We start from the raw sequence: 16,424 nt of genomic DNA, 5'->3' as shown, positions 1-16,424 counted from the left end.
CCAAAAACTATCCTCAAATTAGAAATACAATCGCAAAGCTTGATCGCGATAGCGTTGATGCTGACACAACAATCGGCAATAGATACCTAACGATAAGGCCCTCTGGCTTCGAGCATCCCCACCATTGCGTAGGCTGATGAGCCAAACCACTAAAATACATCTACATACATACATATGCATACAATTGCGATGGAAAGTGAAAAATTGCATCAGTAAGTTTTATTTTCAGCGAAACGATCAACGTTATATCGTATTGTATCGAGGCTTGTGCCTATTACAATCTGTTTTGAGTATGGGCACGTTTGATACATTTTGTTTCTAACTTAATGTATTGGTTAGAACTATACCTCTAGCTCAATTTCTTTCGTTATTCTAAGTCTTATCTGCTAATGCGTTTGTACATATGTATGTTTCTATAATACTATAATGTTGTACGCGAGTATATATATGTTTCCTTAATTAATAATTCTCTGTTTTTGTGTTAGTATTTGGGTATTTAACCGAATGATTAATAACTTGTTCAATGAATTATAAAAGATGAACGACTATTCAAGCATGTTCCATACGAAATTATAATTTTGGTTTTCCTTCTCGAAAGATGAATGCTACTCGAAACTTAGAGTTTGAAACTTCAGAGATATAAGTACAGCCTTGAATCAGTAATTAACTTTCAATGATGACTATATATCAGTTTCGTCTTCTCTTTGACTCTATCTAAACGATCAGAGGTCACGTGATCTTTCCTTCATATAGGATGAATGAGTTTATTCCCATTAAATAATACGCCACTCTATATACACATATACGCGCGTGTATTACTTTTCACTATTTGAAGGTCAATTTAACTTGTAAGTGCTTCCTTCTGTTCATCGGTGCAAATCACATCTTCGATCATCAACCATACCCTGAGGTGGTTTTACGGTAAAACAGAATCATCGATCCTCTTTCGCTAACTTCGTACTATCAGTTATCAATTTTATGTTTCTATTTTCTAAACGCCTATTCGAAAAATATTATACATTATATAATATTAAATATATTAGTAATAAATAACGGTATCGATATAATTCATTTTTGTTCATGATTGTACTCATTTTTTCTCTCTTCCATCTTTTTTAGTTTCCATCTTTCATTGCTTTTTCGTACTAATATAATTCCGAAACATTTAAATATTCCTTATTTTTAATTGCAATAACTCAGAAATTAAGATTAGAAATTACTTTTTCTCGCTATATAAATACGTAACTACATCTTATTACAAAACTTAATAAAACTGTACCCTATATACGACTATATGGACTAGCTTGTATAATTTTTTTTACAGAGAATAATAGGATAAGTAGCTTTCCAATTGTATGTATGTACATATATTTTATATCTCATTGTAAAATTTACTGTTTCAAATCTTAGTCTTTTTCTATCATTTCGATATAAATTTTGTATTTAGCTAATGATCTATTACAATTCAAAAAATTATGCAAAATTTAAATAAAATAAAATAATTCCTTGTTCAGTTCCTATTCCCAAAATAAACAAAACATGTATGTATATTTTTCTGATTAATAAAAATTAAAATAAGAAAAATTTTAAAACAACAGGATTTTGTTCCAATTTAAAAAATGCTTGATACGAATTATTATAATAAATTATCGTGGCGACAAAGCGAATATACTAAAAAAAGCTTGTAAAAAAAATAGAGGATTATAAAATAATGTGTGAGAAGGAAACAATTCTATTGGACAATAATAACAGCTTTATTTCCTCTCATTTGCCAAAGACTGAAATCACTTTGGTATTTGACAGATTGTTGGATTCATTCCAATTTTTTCACATGTAATCGACATACGTTTTATAAAAGCACACAATTTGACAAAATGTAACCAATATACCGAATATAAAAGTACATAAATTTTCCTCGTATAAAAGATATTAAAGGTCTAATTGAAATAATTTAATTCACTTGCTACAATATATCAATTACAAAATTCGATTATAACATTGTGTGTGAATTTATACTAAATTTAAACACATTTATTTGAACAAAATATTTAGGTTTATTGTACTGCATACTCTTATATATATTACTTTCCCTCCGTTTTTTTCTATAATATTATTTCTAAAAAACAATTACAATCAGAATTCGATGTAATCCTTCATAAATACTAGATTACAAGCCTTTCTAAAATTAATAAATATATATCTTTAATGTATTAAGAGTACACGGAATTATATATAAAAAGAAAAAGATAACACGTGTCAACTTTTGTGCAAACTATTATTCCACTCCTATAGTTAAAAATTAAATAACTTACGAATGAACACATTATAGTGACAACAAAAGTCATGACTAAACAACTCCTCGTCTTTCCCAAGTTCTTAATTTCATTCTTAATTTGAATTATCCATTGTATAAAAACATATTTAATCATTTTCATTCGATTAAATTAATAATAAACAGCTGTAATGAAATTCGATGACATAGCTCAAAATCAAAAATGTTCCCACTATTTACACGGCCAACATATACATATATATATTGCCAACTCTCCATGTGCTAAATTTACCTAAACTGATTAGAACACTATCGTCTTTAAGTACAAGGCATTCATGTGCAAAAATTTTTACTTAGCCTATAGTTTACATAGGCAAAATAGTAAAGGAATAAATGCCCCAAGAGCTACAAAGACTGGTAACATTACTGAGGAATCATCGATTGAATAAGGATCTGGAGTTCTGGGGCCACTTGTATGTCGACTACGAACTGTAGACTCCTCCTCATCTTCTTGTATATTGTGATATTCTTCCGGTTCTTGAGGAATCGGGCCCAACTGTGGTACATCTAAATAACATCGACATAGTTATAACATTTACTTTAGAAGCTCTTAAATATCACAAATTTAGATAATACCTTCCATATTTCCTTTTACTACAGCAATAGCGTTTATCTTTGGGTTGTCTCTGTAACCCTACAATTAATTATCAAAGGTTAATGTACTTATAGTTGGATTAAATTGTATAAATGAAAAATAAATATAAGTATAATACTTTTATAAATTCAACTCTAATTTTTCCAGCTAATATATCGGACTCTTCATCATTGTATATTAATTTCCCAGCTTGAACTTTAAATGGAATATATTCATCATGTGCTACACCACGTCCAACTCTCTCAAAGATATCTAAGTCAGTAACAACGGTATGATCTCCATTTAATACAACATCAAACACCTAAAACATGTTTCAGAAAACAGTACTCTGTTAAAATCATATTCAGTAATAAGAAATTATTTAGTATCACGTCGTAATTACAAAACTAAATGTTACCTTCATATTAGGAGAGTTGAAATAAACTTCGCAGAACTTTAATATCATAACATAATCTCCATCCTCGCTGATTGGAATATCATATCCAAATGTACTATGATGATATCGTTCAGTTTGGTATAAGATCTGATCAACTGCATTTACTCGTCCAATAATTAACTGCTTGCCATAATCGGATCCTGTTCCAACTTTACTCATTAAAGGATCTTTGGTATAACGAATTCCATAACTATCAGTATGTGCTTCTCCACCAGCATTTATTGCATATATTACTTCTAAACTTTGCAAACTTTGTACACAAAGTACAAATAATAACGTTGATATTGTCAGAAAGTATACTTCCCATAACACAGCCATTTTTATTTATTAAATAATAATGTTCAACTGTCTCTGTGCAAAAATATAATCATAACTTCTTAAAATGATCACTAACCGGCAAATGAGGTTATATCTAAAATAGCGAGACATTTAAAGCTAGCAACATGTTTATATTATACTTAAAGAAATGTTTATATTATTCGATTGAATTATATTCTGTATTGAGAAAAATCAAAGTATTACACTCTATCTGTTTTGTCAACAAATATCATTACTATTAGGTCACGAATTATGTATATGTTTCTAACCATGTATTGATATAGTCACGTTAGTTTACGTGGCTGGTGAACACATTGTTAGGTGCGCACATGAAACTGCCTTTAGTGATATGCTACAAAATATAATGTTTCATATCAATAAAGATTTAATCTCCACAAAATATACACCAAACTTTTATATTTATTTAATGGAAGACAATTTATCTGGTATAAATATATATTATTACGATTTTTCTTAAATGGTTCTTGATACATATTCTGCAAATCATCATCCTCCATAGAAACTTGGACGCCTTGTATATAAATTTCATTTAAATACTTTTATATCTTCTATATTTATAACGAAGTACTAATCATATAAGTCAATTATTCATTTCTTCTGTGAGTGAAGTAGAAGCCAAATTGTTTATGTTGTTATGAATATTATCAATGTTTTCTATGAAACTAAAACAGCGAGAATTCTACCACACAGTATACTTTCAAATAATGATTTCGTTTGTGATAAAATGTGCAAACTTTTTTATTGATATATGAATACTAACGAAACATGATTCATACCACGTTTGATACTTATATGTACCTATGTAGTTTGCCTATATTAAATTATAAAGAGAGGTAGTTTATACGTAGGTATGTGTCTGTGTCCAAGGTTATCTCAGAAACTATTCAATCGACTTAGATAATTTTTTCATTGTTGGAAAATACACAAAATTTGCTCCAGATAGATATAAGCTATATTTTATTACGCTTACTTCTCAAGGAACCGAAAAATGAGCATAATGCGATCAGATTAAATCGAAATCAGATTAAAGCAGCTTGGTTTTCTCTGCACGATTGCGCTTTGTTTCACCGACTGTTGATAGTTACTTCCTACAAATATTTCTTGAATACTATTTACTATATTGATTTCTATCACAAATGATAGTAAGCTTAGAATCGCGAAATTAAATTCATATCAGTTTTATACGGACGAAATAGTGGGCAACAATTAATATTTTTATAACCGTGGTATAGGAAAAGACACGAAGAAATATGTACTATTCATGAGAAATATGTACTATCAGATACTATTGTTGTACTATGTTGTACTATGCTCTGATCAGAGACTAACAAGAGTAGGGAGATCACCGATGCATATGAGAAAAATTCTGTCAGAAGTAGGCTTCACTTATTTCCGTCTCTAACAGTCGAACGGTCGAACGAAATTCATATTTCTTCCTCCGGTATGTTTAGTGGGAGGAACGTGTAGGTACTTGTATATATATATGATTGTGGGTTTATTATTATTATTATTAATTACGTTACAGGCCGGTAGTATCGTGAACAGTATTGAGCTATTTTCCACAACAAATAATATTTTTAATGTCAATATATTGATAAAAATGACACGAGTAACATTTTTACATCCGGATCTTGGCATAGGAGGAGCAGAAAGATTGGTAGTTGATGCTGCATTATCTTTAAAAAAACAAGGTTATGAGGTTAATTTCGTGACAACTCATCACGATTCGGAACATTGTTTCTCTGAAACAAAAGATGGAACAATTCCTGTTACAGTTGTTGGAAGTTGGTTGCCCAGGCATATCTTGGGTAGATTCTTTGCACTTTTTGCTTATATTCGTATGGTGAGCTCATTTCTTAAGAAATAAGACATATGTGTATAGATGATTTTCACATACTGTGTTGTATTTTTTTCTAGATATATGCAGCTAGCTACATCGTTTTTTGTGAAAATCGACCAGACATTGTATTCTGTGATCTAGTTTCTGCATGCATCCCTATTCTTCGGTTACGAATTCCATACATAATTTTTTATTGTCATTATCCAGATCAATTACTTTCACGGCCAGAGGGTCTTAGTAAACAATTGTATCGTATACCCCTTAATTATCTGGAAGAAATAACAACTGGAATGGCACATAAAATATTTGTAAATAGTCTATATACACGTTCAGTGTTTAAGGACACTTTTAAGAGATTAACTATTGAACCTGAGGTTTTATATCCCTCTATCAATACAGACTATTTTGATAAAGCTCGAATAATACCCTTAGAAAGAGTACTTGATAAAAAGTTACCACCAAATAGTACTATATTACTATCTATCAACAGATATGAACGTAAAAAAAATTTGGGCCTAGCAATAGAAGCACTAGCAGAGCTCAAAAAGTACTTAAAAGAAGAAGAATACAAAAAAGTATATTTAATTATGGCTGGTGGATATGATAAAAGAGTTGAAGAAAATGTAGAACATTATTTGGAATTAATAGGTCTTGCTGATGAGCTAAATGTTACAGATAAAATAATATTTCTTCGTTCTCCTTCGGATATTGATAAAGTATCTATTTTATATCATTGTATGGTTTTATTATATACGCCTCCAAATGAACATTTTGGTATTGTACCACTTGAAGCAATGTACATGAGTAAACCAGTAATTGCACATAATTCTGGTGGTCCAAAAGAATCTGTTGTTTCTGGAATTACTGGATTTTTGGTTGATTTATCTGGTGATGCATTTGCTCTGAAAATAGCTGATTTAATTAAAAATCCAGAATATGTTCAGCAATTTGGTGATGCAGGCAAAGTTAGATTTATGGAAACTTTCAGTTCTGCTGCATTTAGTGCTCAATTGAACAAAACAATTGAAGACTTAATTGACAATAAGAAAGTAAAGTAAAATTGTAATTATTGAACTTTTATACATAGCAGATAAAAATTTAAATTGTTACAATTTTACTATATATTCTTTATGACGTAAATTAATGAGAAAAATTAACAAAGAAATGAGAATCATATTATACGATTTTAAATTTCGTAGTAAAATATATTGATTGTATCAATCGCAATATTTTCTTAATTACCAAATTTTTAATATGTGAATTATAATTCGCTACATTATTTGCTAATATAATCATTATTTTATTTTGTGAAATCACAAAAAAGTTATGTTCCTTTTTTTCATATTATTCACTTTTTAAAATATTTTAAAATATTAATTTTCATTTTAAAATATTGAAGACTTAAGCTTAATTAATATTTTTATTTATTATATATGCGGAATTATAAATTTTTTTTATTTATTACCTATATTTATTGTGTACACAATTTATATTAAATTTGGTAAAACAACAGCAATGATCTATCAAGAGCAGATATAAAAACCGTTTATATATACATATAAATAAATTGCAACCTATTACGTTTATAACAGGATATAAATTGAAAAATTGCTCAATATATTGACTATTATGTAATTTTAAATTAAATAATCATAAGTTTCATAATGTTATTTAACACGAATGTTTCAACAAAACTGCAATATATTATATAGTTTTCAACATAATAATCAGTATATTAATTTCATGTTATTGTCTTTCTTAAGTTGTATTTATTAGGTAAAATCTAAAAATAAGAAGTTAGTCCATTAATTGTAAACTATCAAGTTTTTCACTGGAATAAAAACCTGCTTTGACTTGTCTTCCACCGAAAAACCGTCCATTTAAATCAACCACAGCTTTAATAGCACTTTCTATTCTCTTAAATTCCACGAAGATTCTAACAGCTTCTTCTGGAGCAGCTTCTGTTACTTCATGAATAATAACACGCGCTACATCGCCATATTTCGTATTACATTCGTCTTTAACTTCAGGTTCAAGATCATCATCCACTTCTCCGGGACCAACCATATTACGTAATAATACAACCTAATTAATAATATATTTTGTAATAGAAAATGTTTTAACATATGTATTGTGTTCCTTTTGATGTATATTTTACAAAAAATATATTTACTTTTCTATACTTTATGCACAAATTTACGTAAAAATTAAAAACTTCATGAGAATTATAACTTCACGAAGTAAAAATATTATTATTAAACTTGAATCTCAAATACCATACTCAAATACTAATACTATAAGACTCAAATGAAATTAATTTTTTTCTTACCTTACTCGGACATTTCATTATTTCAGTAATGCTGGGTTCTTCCGAAGGTTGTAAAGGTGGAACTTGCTGTTGTGTTGGAGGTGGAGAAACAGCAACAGGTGGTGGTGGTGGCATAAGTTGTTCTCTTTCTCCAACAATCCTTCCACCTCGTTTACTAGTTTTTTCTACTTGTAAAGCAACAGACATTCCTTGTTCCTTTTTACCAAGTCCTTGTCCTTCTTTGAAACCATATTTAGCCATTATTTTTGCTGCTACTGATGATGTAGCATAACCTATACTAGTTGGTGGTCTTGGTTGTGTTGGAGGTGGAAGCTCAGAAGATTCTTGTAGGGAAGGTGGTGGTGCTATAGCTGCTCCCCCGGCAATACCTCTTGATGTAGGAGTTCTTTCCTCATCTCTTTCAGGGGGAATCATTGTACTATTCCCAGAGGAAGCCTGAAGCAAATATGCACATTATTTGTAAAAATATGTGAACCACACATTCTATTTTTCTCAGTTATATATATAGTGAACTTAATATATTACCTGTGTATCTTCAAAACGTGAACTGTCTCGTCTACGTTTACGCATTTCAGTCTCTTGATCGTGTTCTCTATCACGTAAATCTCTTAGTTCTTTAACAACTTTGTCATATTCATTAGGCCACATAGGATCATATTCATTTATTACATTCCAATCAAATTCACCTCCTACTCCAATACTGCTAACAGTACCAGAAGAGAGTGGATTATTATGTGGCCCATCGTCTTCTCTTTCTGTGTTCCGATTGGCTTTTGACTTTAAATCTATCACAGGTGCTAATACTGCTGTTGCTTTTCTATATTGTTCGCGTTTTGGCTAAAAATATGGTACAGCAATAATATTAAATACCACTATCATCTAGTCATTGTTATAGAAGATCACATACCTGTGTAGTAGCAGCCTTTTTTAGTTGTAGTTGAGATTGTAATAATTTGATACTAGATGACCATCCAACTACTTTTTCCGACGTTCTGTGTTTGTCAAAATCGTCGTATAGAGACATTGTCTTTAATTTAATTTTTATATATTACGAATGTATTTATTAAAACATACTACACTTAACCTTAAATTATCATGTACTACTGAAGTACTAACAAACGATTGCGTACCAAACAAATACAATTTGAAACAGCTTTAAAATGTATATTATTTAATTCTGCAATTAAAATTGAAAACACTGTTTAATTATAAAGTTGTACCAATTTAACATTTTTCAAATATTTTAATATTTCACACAGTGGATATACTTACTTCTCCTAGTACATACATACGTATGCGTAATCAGAATAAACGATTTTTAAGAAAAAATATCTTATACGACTTTTATTTCCACAGTTATTATTAAAGCTTAATAATTCATAGCACCTTCGCTGATCTCATGCACTTGTTTACTAGGAATATATGTACAAATACAATCAAACTTCAAGAGAGAGTTGACAAAAAATAAAAATGAGATAAAGCCGAAAAATTGTAGGTTATATTTGTAGGTTATTATCATACAGTAAAAAATTTAGGATCTAAAAAGTAGAGTAAACAAGGCAACGATATGAATATATGTATATCCAATATACAAATGTTGGCAATAATTTAATATATATTTGTTAGAAACATTAATTGTTTTAAATGATACGAATGCACTTTTAAATTGATTTTTTCAAAGTAAATGAGTATCAATATTGAAGTATAGTGTTATAACTTTTTACAGATACTCATTTTATAAATAAAATTACTATGAAACAATTACATTGAACATTATTTATCATTTATAAACGTAGTTTTCATAAGTAATAATTTGTCTCAATAATGGCTTACATGAGTAAATATACTATAATATGTAATAAAAAATACGTTTTACATATTGTATTTTCATAATTTTCTAATTTTTATTGTATGAATAAATTTATTTTTAAATACATAATATTTAGGATAACATATATTTATTGCTTATAGTTAACAACTATCAGTATTATATTTTTTATCAAGTTTTATACAAACATTACATAAAGAGACATTTATTAGAGACAATTATTAGAGAAAGTCTTAATATATTCTTAAAATTTTGTATTTATGTTTCTGCATTACTCCATGTGCATATTATAAAATGTGAAATTTATAAATCACGTCTTCCAATAAGCGACGGATATATAATGATCTCCATATATATATATATATATATATATATATATAAAACATTGTTTGTTTAATACATACAAATTATTATCTGCTTTTATTACAGACCACTTATTTTTTACTTGATATACTACCAACGATATCAAAACTACAATTCTATTTTTAAAATCAATTTTATTTTATCATTTTTTAATAAGACGTAGAGGTTCGCATTTTGTATGAACTCTTTTCAAATTGAATGTAATTTCGGTGTATTCCAGCTGCATTAGGTGATTGGTTGAAATAAGTTATCAACGCAATTTCGAAGATATTGAACCAATAGATGTCGAGGTTGATCACCAGCGATATTCTAAAAATCATATTTGCCTTCTTCAATTTTGTCGGTGATTGATGTTTACACGAAAAACTACATATTTTAATAAATAATTAATGCATTATGCGATAACTAAAATGATAATTTCGGTAAAAATATTAATAAATAAATAATTTTGTTGTTCAACTTGATTACGATAGCCGCAGTAGGGGAAGTGGCGTCCATTGTTGTAACCATAGATATAAGAAGTATAGATCGCGGATAGTGTGTGAAGAAAATGAGCCTTATTGAAAAAGAGATAGAAATAAATTGCGAAGTCAACCTTTCTCTTTCTATAGGCGAAGCAAATATCCGTTAGAAAAAGAAAGAGAGAGTACGTTAAATATCTCTATCTCTTTTTCAACGAGGATCATTTTCTTTATTTGGTACCAATGGTCTATGTTTCTTATGTCTATGGTTGCAACAGAGTTTGGCGGGCAACGTAGCTACGATTGGCTGGCTGATCTTCCTTCCCGTAGTCAATGGTCGCCGCAGTCATTCGGCTGAGTATCGGTTCGAGTTTTCCCAGGAAAACAGTACTTCCCGCGGACCCATTGTTCCTGACGTGTCGGTAAAGACCAACGAGAGGAGGATTTATTGTGCGATTCCATCAAGCACCGGAGGTAAGTCGCTATGTCGTCGCTAAAGAATAATAATATATGTCGCGATAGCGGGTCCGCGGTTCTTTCTCTGTGATTCCACACGTGGTCCTCGACTTCGTTGGTTCAATTCCTCATTCTACTAGTAAATGAGGATTTTATTTCGTTTCGCCGCATCGCGGAGAAAATTTCTTTCCATCGTACGATACGGCGGGTTTTGTGCACGATCGTATATGTATACCTCGCCCTCGACGATCTTTTCTTTGGCCAGGCAAAAAAAGCGCAGTACGGCGTCAGTCTCGGATGCCATCTTCGCGCCGTGGCGTACTTGCGTACCACCACTGCAAAGTGGGGGCAAGAGAGCCACGTTGTACGATAGACGGCGATTTCTCAGGGTTTTGTACATAATGATTTGAATATTATTTTTCTGGTAGAATGTTGTCGTGTTACCTAGTATTTTTTAAATAAGGAAACTGCTTCCGCGTGCACGACGCTTCCCTCAAACACGTGCATTCTACGTACTCGTACCTAGGATGGATTGGATACACGATGCCATTTTATATTGTTATTTAAAATAGCTTATTGTATTTTTCCGAATACGTTGCCAATTGTATATTATAATTTTCCTAATATTTCGAGATTTATGATAAAGAGTGTATATTTTTGAAATATTTCCTCATCTTTTTTGCCTTTTTCTCTTTTATAACTTTTTTTAGCAATCTGGTACAGTTTTAGTATCTTGTTTTCCCCATTTTATTCTTCATTTCGTTCCATATAATATTTGGAAGATATGTATATCAATATATTGTCTAATTAGTATATACTTTTGCATTATAGATGTTTATTAGATCATTAGTGAATATGTAATAATTTAAAGTCTTTAACAAAGTTTTAAACTATATTCCATAATTATTTTAATATCATATTTTAATATCTTATTTATTGTAATATTTTAGCATTATGTTGGATTGGGTAATATGTTCTAATTTAAATACCAACATAATTTTTTCATATATGTGTGTAGCCATTTCATATCTATATATGTAATGTAATTTATATATCACTTAAAATTGAATTTACTATTAGTGTATTAAAAAAGATGTTAGTATATCAATACATATGCATGTGTGTATATTAATATGTTGTTTAATTTTTGTTGTAGATTTATAGAAAATGAGTTCAAGTGCTTGTTATAAATGTAACCGAATGGGTCACTATGCACGGGAGTGTCCACAAGGTGGTGGAGGTGGAGGTAGAGGTGACCGTGGCCGTGATCGAGAAGGTGGCTTTGCCCGTGGTCGTGACAAGTGCTACAAGTGTAACCAATTTGGACACTTTGCACGAGAATGTAAAGAAGATCAAGACCTTTGCTACCGTTGCCAAGGTGTAGGGCACATTGCAAAAGACTGTCAACAGGTTACTATAATTTTCCAAATTTTATCTTTCTTTTCATATGTTTATGTTACTATATCAATTTTTAGCATCACATTTGTTTATTTTACATATATTAATATATTGCAAGATTTCATGCAGTATATTATCGATAAAATAATATTGTAACCTAGAATGCTTTTAACAGGGGCCTGAAATGAGCTGTTATAACTGCAACAAGACTGGTCATATGGCACGTAGCTGCCCCGAAGGTGGTAATGATTCTGGACGTTTTGGAATGCAAAGTTGCTATAATTGTAATAAAACAGGTCATTTTGCTCGTAACTGCACTGAAGTCGGAGGAAAAGCATGCTATACTTGTGGCAAGCCTGGTCATTTAAGCCGTGAATGTGATCAGGATGACAGAAAGTAGGAGATAACCGGAATCCGTGCCGCTCGCTTAACGATAAGCCGTTTACCGTCGCGCGCGCTACTACCGGGGATTGTAGCTAGGTAGGGATGTGCGAACGTATGTCTCGTTGATGCGTATAATTGCTAAAAATGAGTTTTGTCATAGTCGTTCGAATTTCCATCTCTCCATGCCCAACTCCCGGAAGCCCATTTTATTCCTAGTTTCCCTCCCCTTCTACATGTCGTTGTTCTCTTCGCAAGGGTTTTTTCTTATGATGTCTCTGTTTTTTTTTTATTTTTTTTATTTTATTGCTGTTACATTACACTATACATGCGTGCGCGCGCACAAAGTACATTTACACATAGGACACATCCAGCATTACATGAATACACACTATACGATGTAATAATATTATAAACATTCGATTGAATTAGAGTAGAGACATGAATCCTCTGTCCCCTGACCTTCAAACTATCTCGTACGCGTATTATTTTGTGATGCAAGATGTATGGACTCTTAATATATTTCATAAAAGAAATTTTACAAGTGCAGCATTTATGACATATTTTGTCAGCTTCAGCTGATGGAATTTGAGATATTTGTTGGTAATTCATATTGAGGGAGGAAATATTATCAGCCCATTGAATTATAAATGGATAGCCGTTTGACATAAGAAAGGGATATATAATGACTATGAAAAAAATCGTAATAAATCAAATTTATGTTCCTTTCTCACATCCACGCATCTTGTATCCGGTCCTCCCTCTCGAACTCTCTAGCAACTCGAGTTAAGAAGAAAAAAAAGTTCAGAAGTAATGGGAAAGGAAGTGAACATGCCGGCCCTGAATACATATAAGTAAGGTTTAGTAACGCCAATTTTTAATGTGTAAGGATGTAATGAGGATCGTTGTACTATTATTTTATAACAGACTTAGTTTCAGACATCAACAAAAGTTGCACAATTGTAAGATTGTCAGTGTTTACGAGTTTATATACAGTTATACTCGAAATATCATCTTAGATTCTCATAAACCAGGGCAAAATATATATGCATTGTATGTCAGATTCTTTAAGCGAAAATGAATGCAATTACCTCGGTATGGTCGTCAATGATCATCACAACGTATATATGTATATATACATATAAACACAGAGGTCTATACAAATTTGCACATTTTGTATGTACAATCATAATTGTTATGCAGGTGGTCACCATTGTTCATATTGTCAGTGATTGTTACGAACTTTCAAAGGATGCAGTTGCACTTTGCCTTAGTATATCCTTACATATGGTGAAATATTTCGTTACTAGGTATATGTATATATATATATATGCGCATATGTGTATACATATATACATACATATGTGCCAGGAGCTGTATTTTGTACTGTAAAAAGCTAGATATACTCTGGTCGTTGCTGGTGACTAATTCCGATGATTCTCTTATTTATACATCACAGAAAAACAGGAACAAATTATATTTTCATGTATAAAGTATTAAATTAATGTTTTTTATAAGTTGTAGAACGAAATTTTATAGATACAATTTGTCTAGTAATTTTTTTTCTTGTCGAACACATTTACTGAAAATCATGAGGTGATAAAAAAGAAAAGAAAAGAAAATGTTGCGGATTTGGAAATATCTTTCCGAACATGGTACTAGCAGACTATTATGTTATTACAAGTACAAAGTATGCAAGATTTTTTCTAAAAAAAGAAAAATGAAAAAAGAAAGAAGGTGATAAAAGAAAATGAACGTGTCTAATGACAAACGAAATAGACTGCAGTTAAATTCGAGAACGGTGATGCCGTGTTTATAAATGCGAGCAGTGTTGTTGGGATATATAAATTGATTAAATCCCTAATATTTTGATTGAAAATCGTTCTACCGAACGAACGGTTCAATTTAAATTAAGATCGTTCACGGATCTATGTTTAGTCTAGGTAGATTTGGCGTGAACATGTCGTGCACGCGTCCATTCATGTAGCCGTATAACTTTTAATGGATATTCTTTTTAAAATTATTCAGTAGATGATGACCACGAATGGCCACGTGCACTACGTGTATACAGGAAAATTGATGCTTTTACCAGCAGCGACAATGTGTATTAATGTTCAGAAGCCAGGCGTGCCTGACTTGGTGGAACTAAAGAAAAGCGCCTTGTGCGTTGTGTATCGCGTAGTAGAGGTGTCCTGCAACATTTTATACACTTAACTGTTCGGGACTTAAGCCGATCTCATACATGATTTTGGTAGTTGTAATCAGTGCACTAGTGCGTCTGACGAGATTTGGAGGATCAAAAAAATTATATTTCGCTAATGGACCGTAATGGATCTTTGGTGCTTTCATTGGATACATGAGTTGTAAAGGGACGACCGAGTAAAAATCCGTGTAAGAAAGTAATTTTGTTCTTTGTTTCTGTAACCGATATGTTATACGATTTCAATGTGTATATGCACACGGATATATAATATATATAATATATATAATATATAATATATATTTTATATATAATATATCGTGTAAGAAGAAAAATAGAGACAAAAAGAAAAGCAACCGATGTCTTACTATGTAGGATGTCGATGAGAGGGAAAGCACACTTTGAAGATATACGATTTAGATGTGAGGTTCATTGGTGGCACCGGAGGTTCAGACGAGCATTAAAAACGAGTGCGAATAGGGCACCTGCGCTTTTGTCTCTGCTACAAGACTTACGTACGAATATTGTAAAGAATACGACTGTTACAGTGTATGAACTAATTCGATCCGTGTACGGCCGAATCACGGCTCGACTTATATTAATCTATTAATACTTAAAGGAAGAAGATGAAGAAGAGGATGAAGAGGAAGAAAAAAAAATAAGCTGCAAAGTAATAAAGGATTGCGGAGTATTTGAAGTTATGTTTTTAAACTGAATTTTTGAAATAGAATGTGTACGGAGAGGCAAAGACGAGATCTTGTTTTTCTTTTCTGTTCCCTATATAATGCTTATCATATGATTCCACTTACCCATTATTTCGAGGGGTATTGTTACATCTACGACTAAGGAAGTGTAGTACGATATATGGACATATGTACTTCATGTACTATTTATGTTTCGGTTGAAAGACGAGATCACTTATTAATAAAATGTAAATCTATAATTTTCCTTTTCAGTTCGTTAATCCTTTGTGTATATTACTAAACAAAATTTTTTTAAGTGTTTCATATCTTTTCGTTAACTTGTACATAGAAGTACTATAAGTATCGTAATGTTCAAATTCTCTTGTATAATTTATCAGCATGATAAATATCCAATTTATAATTTTGCATCGATTATTTGTTTATATAAATGATAATTTAACGACGTAAAATGTAGGTAGTTAATGAATTACTTTGTTATATGCATGCTGATTATTGTTCTCCAAATATTTTAGTATTTTTTTAATTTTATTCGTTTTGCGTCTCATTTTAAATAATTATATATGTCTTTATAGAACTTTAAATTTGAGTAATAAATGTTACAGTCTTGGGAAAAGGAATCGAGTTTCAAAAGGTAGTAAAAAACTGTACACGTGTAAACACTTAAATTATTTATTTACAATGATAATCTACTAAAACTTACAATATAGCCAAAAATTTTTCAACTAAAATATTTATGTACCTTAAGCTTTCATATGTATATGA

The 16,424-nt window shown here is 30.8% G+C and overlaps 4 protein-coding genes across 12 annotated transcripts; 2 read left to right on the top strand and 2 right to left on the bottom strand.

The window, feature by feature from the left end:
• Positions 1–1,730: 1,730 nt before the first annotated feature.
• LOC117158888 (malectin-A) lies at positions 1,731–4,782 on the bottom strand. Of its 4 annotated transcripts, none has more exons than XM_033338267.2 (6): positions 4,148–4,467; positions 3,951–4,033; positions 3,325–3,775; positions 3,046–3,228; positions 2,909–2,966; positions 1,731–2,839 (listed from the first exon to the last, which is right to left on the bottom strand). In XM_033338267.2, the coding sequence occupies exons 3-6, from the start codon at positions 3,679–3,681 to the stop codon at positions 2,631–2,633; spliced, it is 807 nt and encodes a 268-aa protein (XP_033194158.1). In that variant the 5' UTR covers positions 3,682–3,775; positions 3,951–4,033; positions 4,148–4,467; the 3' UTR covers positions 1,731–2,630. The 4 variants fall into 4 exon arrangements, with proteins under 4 accessions (XP_033194158.1, XP_076477909.1, XP_076477910.1 ...); XM_076621794.1 differs by having other exon boundaries at positions 3,325–3,714; XM_076621795.1 differs by lacking the exons at positions 3,951–4,033; positions 4,148–4,467 and adding an exon at positions 4,673–4,782 and having other exon boundaries at positions 3,325–3,714.
• Positions 4,783–4,989: 207 nt separating this feature from the next.
• Positions 4,990–6,764, top strand: Alg2 (alpha-1,3/1,6-mannosyltransferase Alg2). 3 transcript variants are annotated; one of them, XM_033338264.2, is made up of 3 exons: positions 4,990–5,143; positions 5,228–5,545; positions 5,620–6,764. In XM_033338264.2, the coding sequence occupies exons 2-3, from the start codon at positions 5,303–5,305 to the stop codon at positions 6,598–6,600; spliced, it is 1,224 nt and encodes a 407-aa protein (XP_033194155.1). In that variant the 5' UTR covers positions 4,990–5,143; positions 5,228–5,302; the 3' UTR covers positions 6,601–6,764. The 3 variants fall into 3 exon arrangements, with proteins under 3 accessions (XP_033194155.1, XP_033194154.1, XP_076477906.1); XM_033338263.2 differs by having other exon boundaries at positions 4,990–5,165; XM_076621791.1 differs by having other exon boundaries at positions 4,990–5,169.
• Positions 6,765–7,199: 435 nt separating this feature from the next.
• Positions 7,200–9,380, bottom strand: Spf45 (splicing factor 45). Of its 2 annotated transcripts, XM_033338198.2 has the most exons (5): positions 9,144–9,380; positions 8,779–9,048; positions 8,397–8,708; positions 7,872–8,306; positions 7,200–7,627 (listed from the first exon to the last, which is right to left on the bottom strand). In XM_033338198.2, the coding sequence occupies exons 2-5, from the start codon at positions 8,893–8,895 to the stop codon at positions 7,340–7,342; spliced, it is 1,152 nt and encodes a 383-aa protein (XP_033194089.1). In that variant the 5' UTR covers positions 8,896–9,048; positions 9,144–9,380; the 3' UTR covers positions 7,200–7,339. The 2 variants fall into 2 exon arrangements, with proteins under 2 accessions (XP_033194089.1, XP_076477908.1); XM_076621793.1 differs by lacking the exon at positions 9,144–9,380 and having other exon boundaries at positions 8,779–9,069.
• A 1,444-nt stretch (positions 9,381–10,824) lies between these two features.
• On the top strand, positions 10,825–15,711 carry CNBP (CCHC-type zinc finger nucleic acid binding protein). Of its 3 annotated transcripts, none has more exons than XM_033338225.2 (3): positions 10,825–10,997; positions 12,136–12,389; positions 12,553–15,711. In XM_033338225.2, exons 2-3 carry the CDS (start codon positions 12,147–12,149, stop codon positions 12,775–12,777), a joined length of 468 nt encoding a protein of 155 aa, XP_033194116.1. In that variant the 5' UTR covers positions 10,825–10,997; positions 12,136–12,146; the 3' UTR covers positions 12,778–15,711. The 3 variants fall into 3 exon arrangements, with proteins under 3 accessions (XP_033194116.1, XP_033194117.1, XP_033194118.1); XM_033338226.2 differs by lacking the exon at positions 10,825–10,997 and adding an exon at positions 11,249–11,373; XM_033338227.2 differs by lacking the exon at positions 10,825–10,997 and adding an exon at positions 11,277–11,368.
• Positions 15,712–16,424: the final 713 nt, after the last annotated feature.

Source organism: Bombus vancouverensis, chromosome 9 (assembly GCF_051014615.1).
Source record: "Bombus vancouverensis nearcticus chromosome 9, iyBomVanc1_principal, whole genome shotgun sequence".
Lineage (NCBI taxonomy): Eukaryota > Metazoa > Arthropoda > Insecta > Hymenoptera > Apidae > Bombus > Bombus vancouverensis.
The sequence above is the reverse complement of the archived record's forward strand: the minus strand, read 5'-3'. Positions and strand labels throughout refer to the sequence as shown.

Excerpts from the sequence above, each read along its gene's own strand:
- LOC117158888 (XM_076621795.1), bottom strand. The coding sequence starts at position 3,681 with ATGGCTGTGTTATGGGAAGTATACTTTCTGACAATATCAACGTTATTA. Across the intron at positions 3,229-3,324 it reads TCAACTCTCCTAATATGAAG|GTGTTTGATGTTGTATTAAA; the intron begins GTAACATTTAGT and ends AACATGTTTTAG. Across the intron at positions 2,840-2,908 it reads AGTAAAAGGAAATATGGAAG|ATGTACCACAGTTGGGCCCG; the intron begins GTATTATCTAAA and ends GATGTTATTTAG.
- Alg2 (XM_033338264.2), top strand. The coding sequence starts at position 5,303 with ATGACACGAGTAACATTTTTACATCCGGATCTTGGCATAGGAGGAGCA. Across the intron at positions 5,546-5,619 it reads TTTTTGCTTATATTCGTATG|ATATATGCAGCTAGCTACAT; the intron begins GTGAGCTCATTT and ends ATTTTTTTCTAG.
- Spf45 (XM_033338198.2), bottom strand. The coding sequence starts at position 8,895 with ATGTCTCTATACGACGATTTTGACAAACACAGAACGTCGGAAAAAGTA. Across the intron at positions 8,709-8,778 it reads AAAAGGCTGCTACTACACAG|CCAAAACGCGAACAATATAG; the intron begins GTATGTGATCTT and ends CCATATTTTTAG. Across the intron at positions 8,307-8,396 it reads CACGTTTTGAAGATACACAG|GCTTCCTCTGGGAATAGTAC; the intron begins GTAATATATTAA and ends TATTTGCTTCAG.
- CNBP (XM_033338225.2), top strand. The coding sequence starts at position 12,147 with ATGAGTTCAAGTGCTTGTTATAAATGTAACCGAATGGGTCACTATGCA. Across the intron at positions 12,390-12,552 it reads TTGCAAAAGACTGTCAACAG|GGGCCTGAAATGAGCTGTTA; the intron begins GTTACTATAATT and ends TGCTTTTAACAG.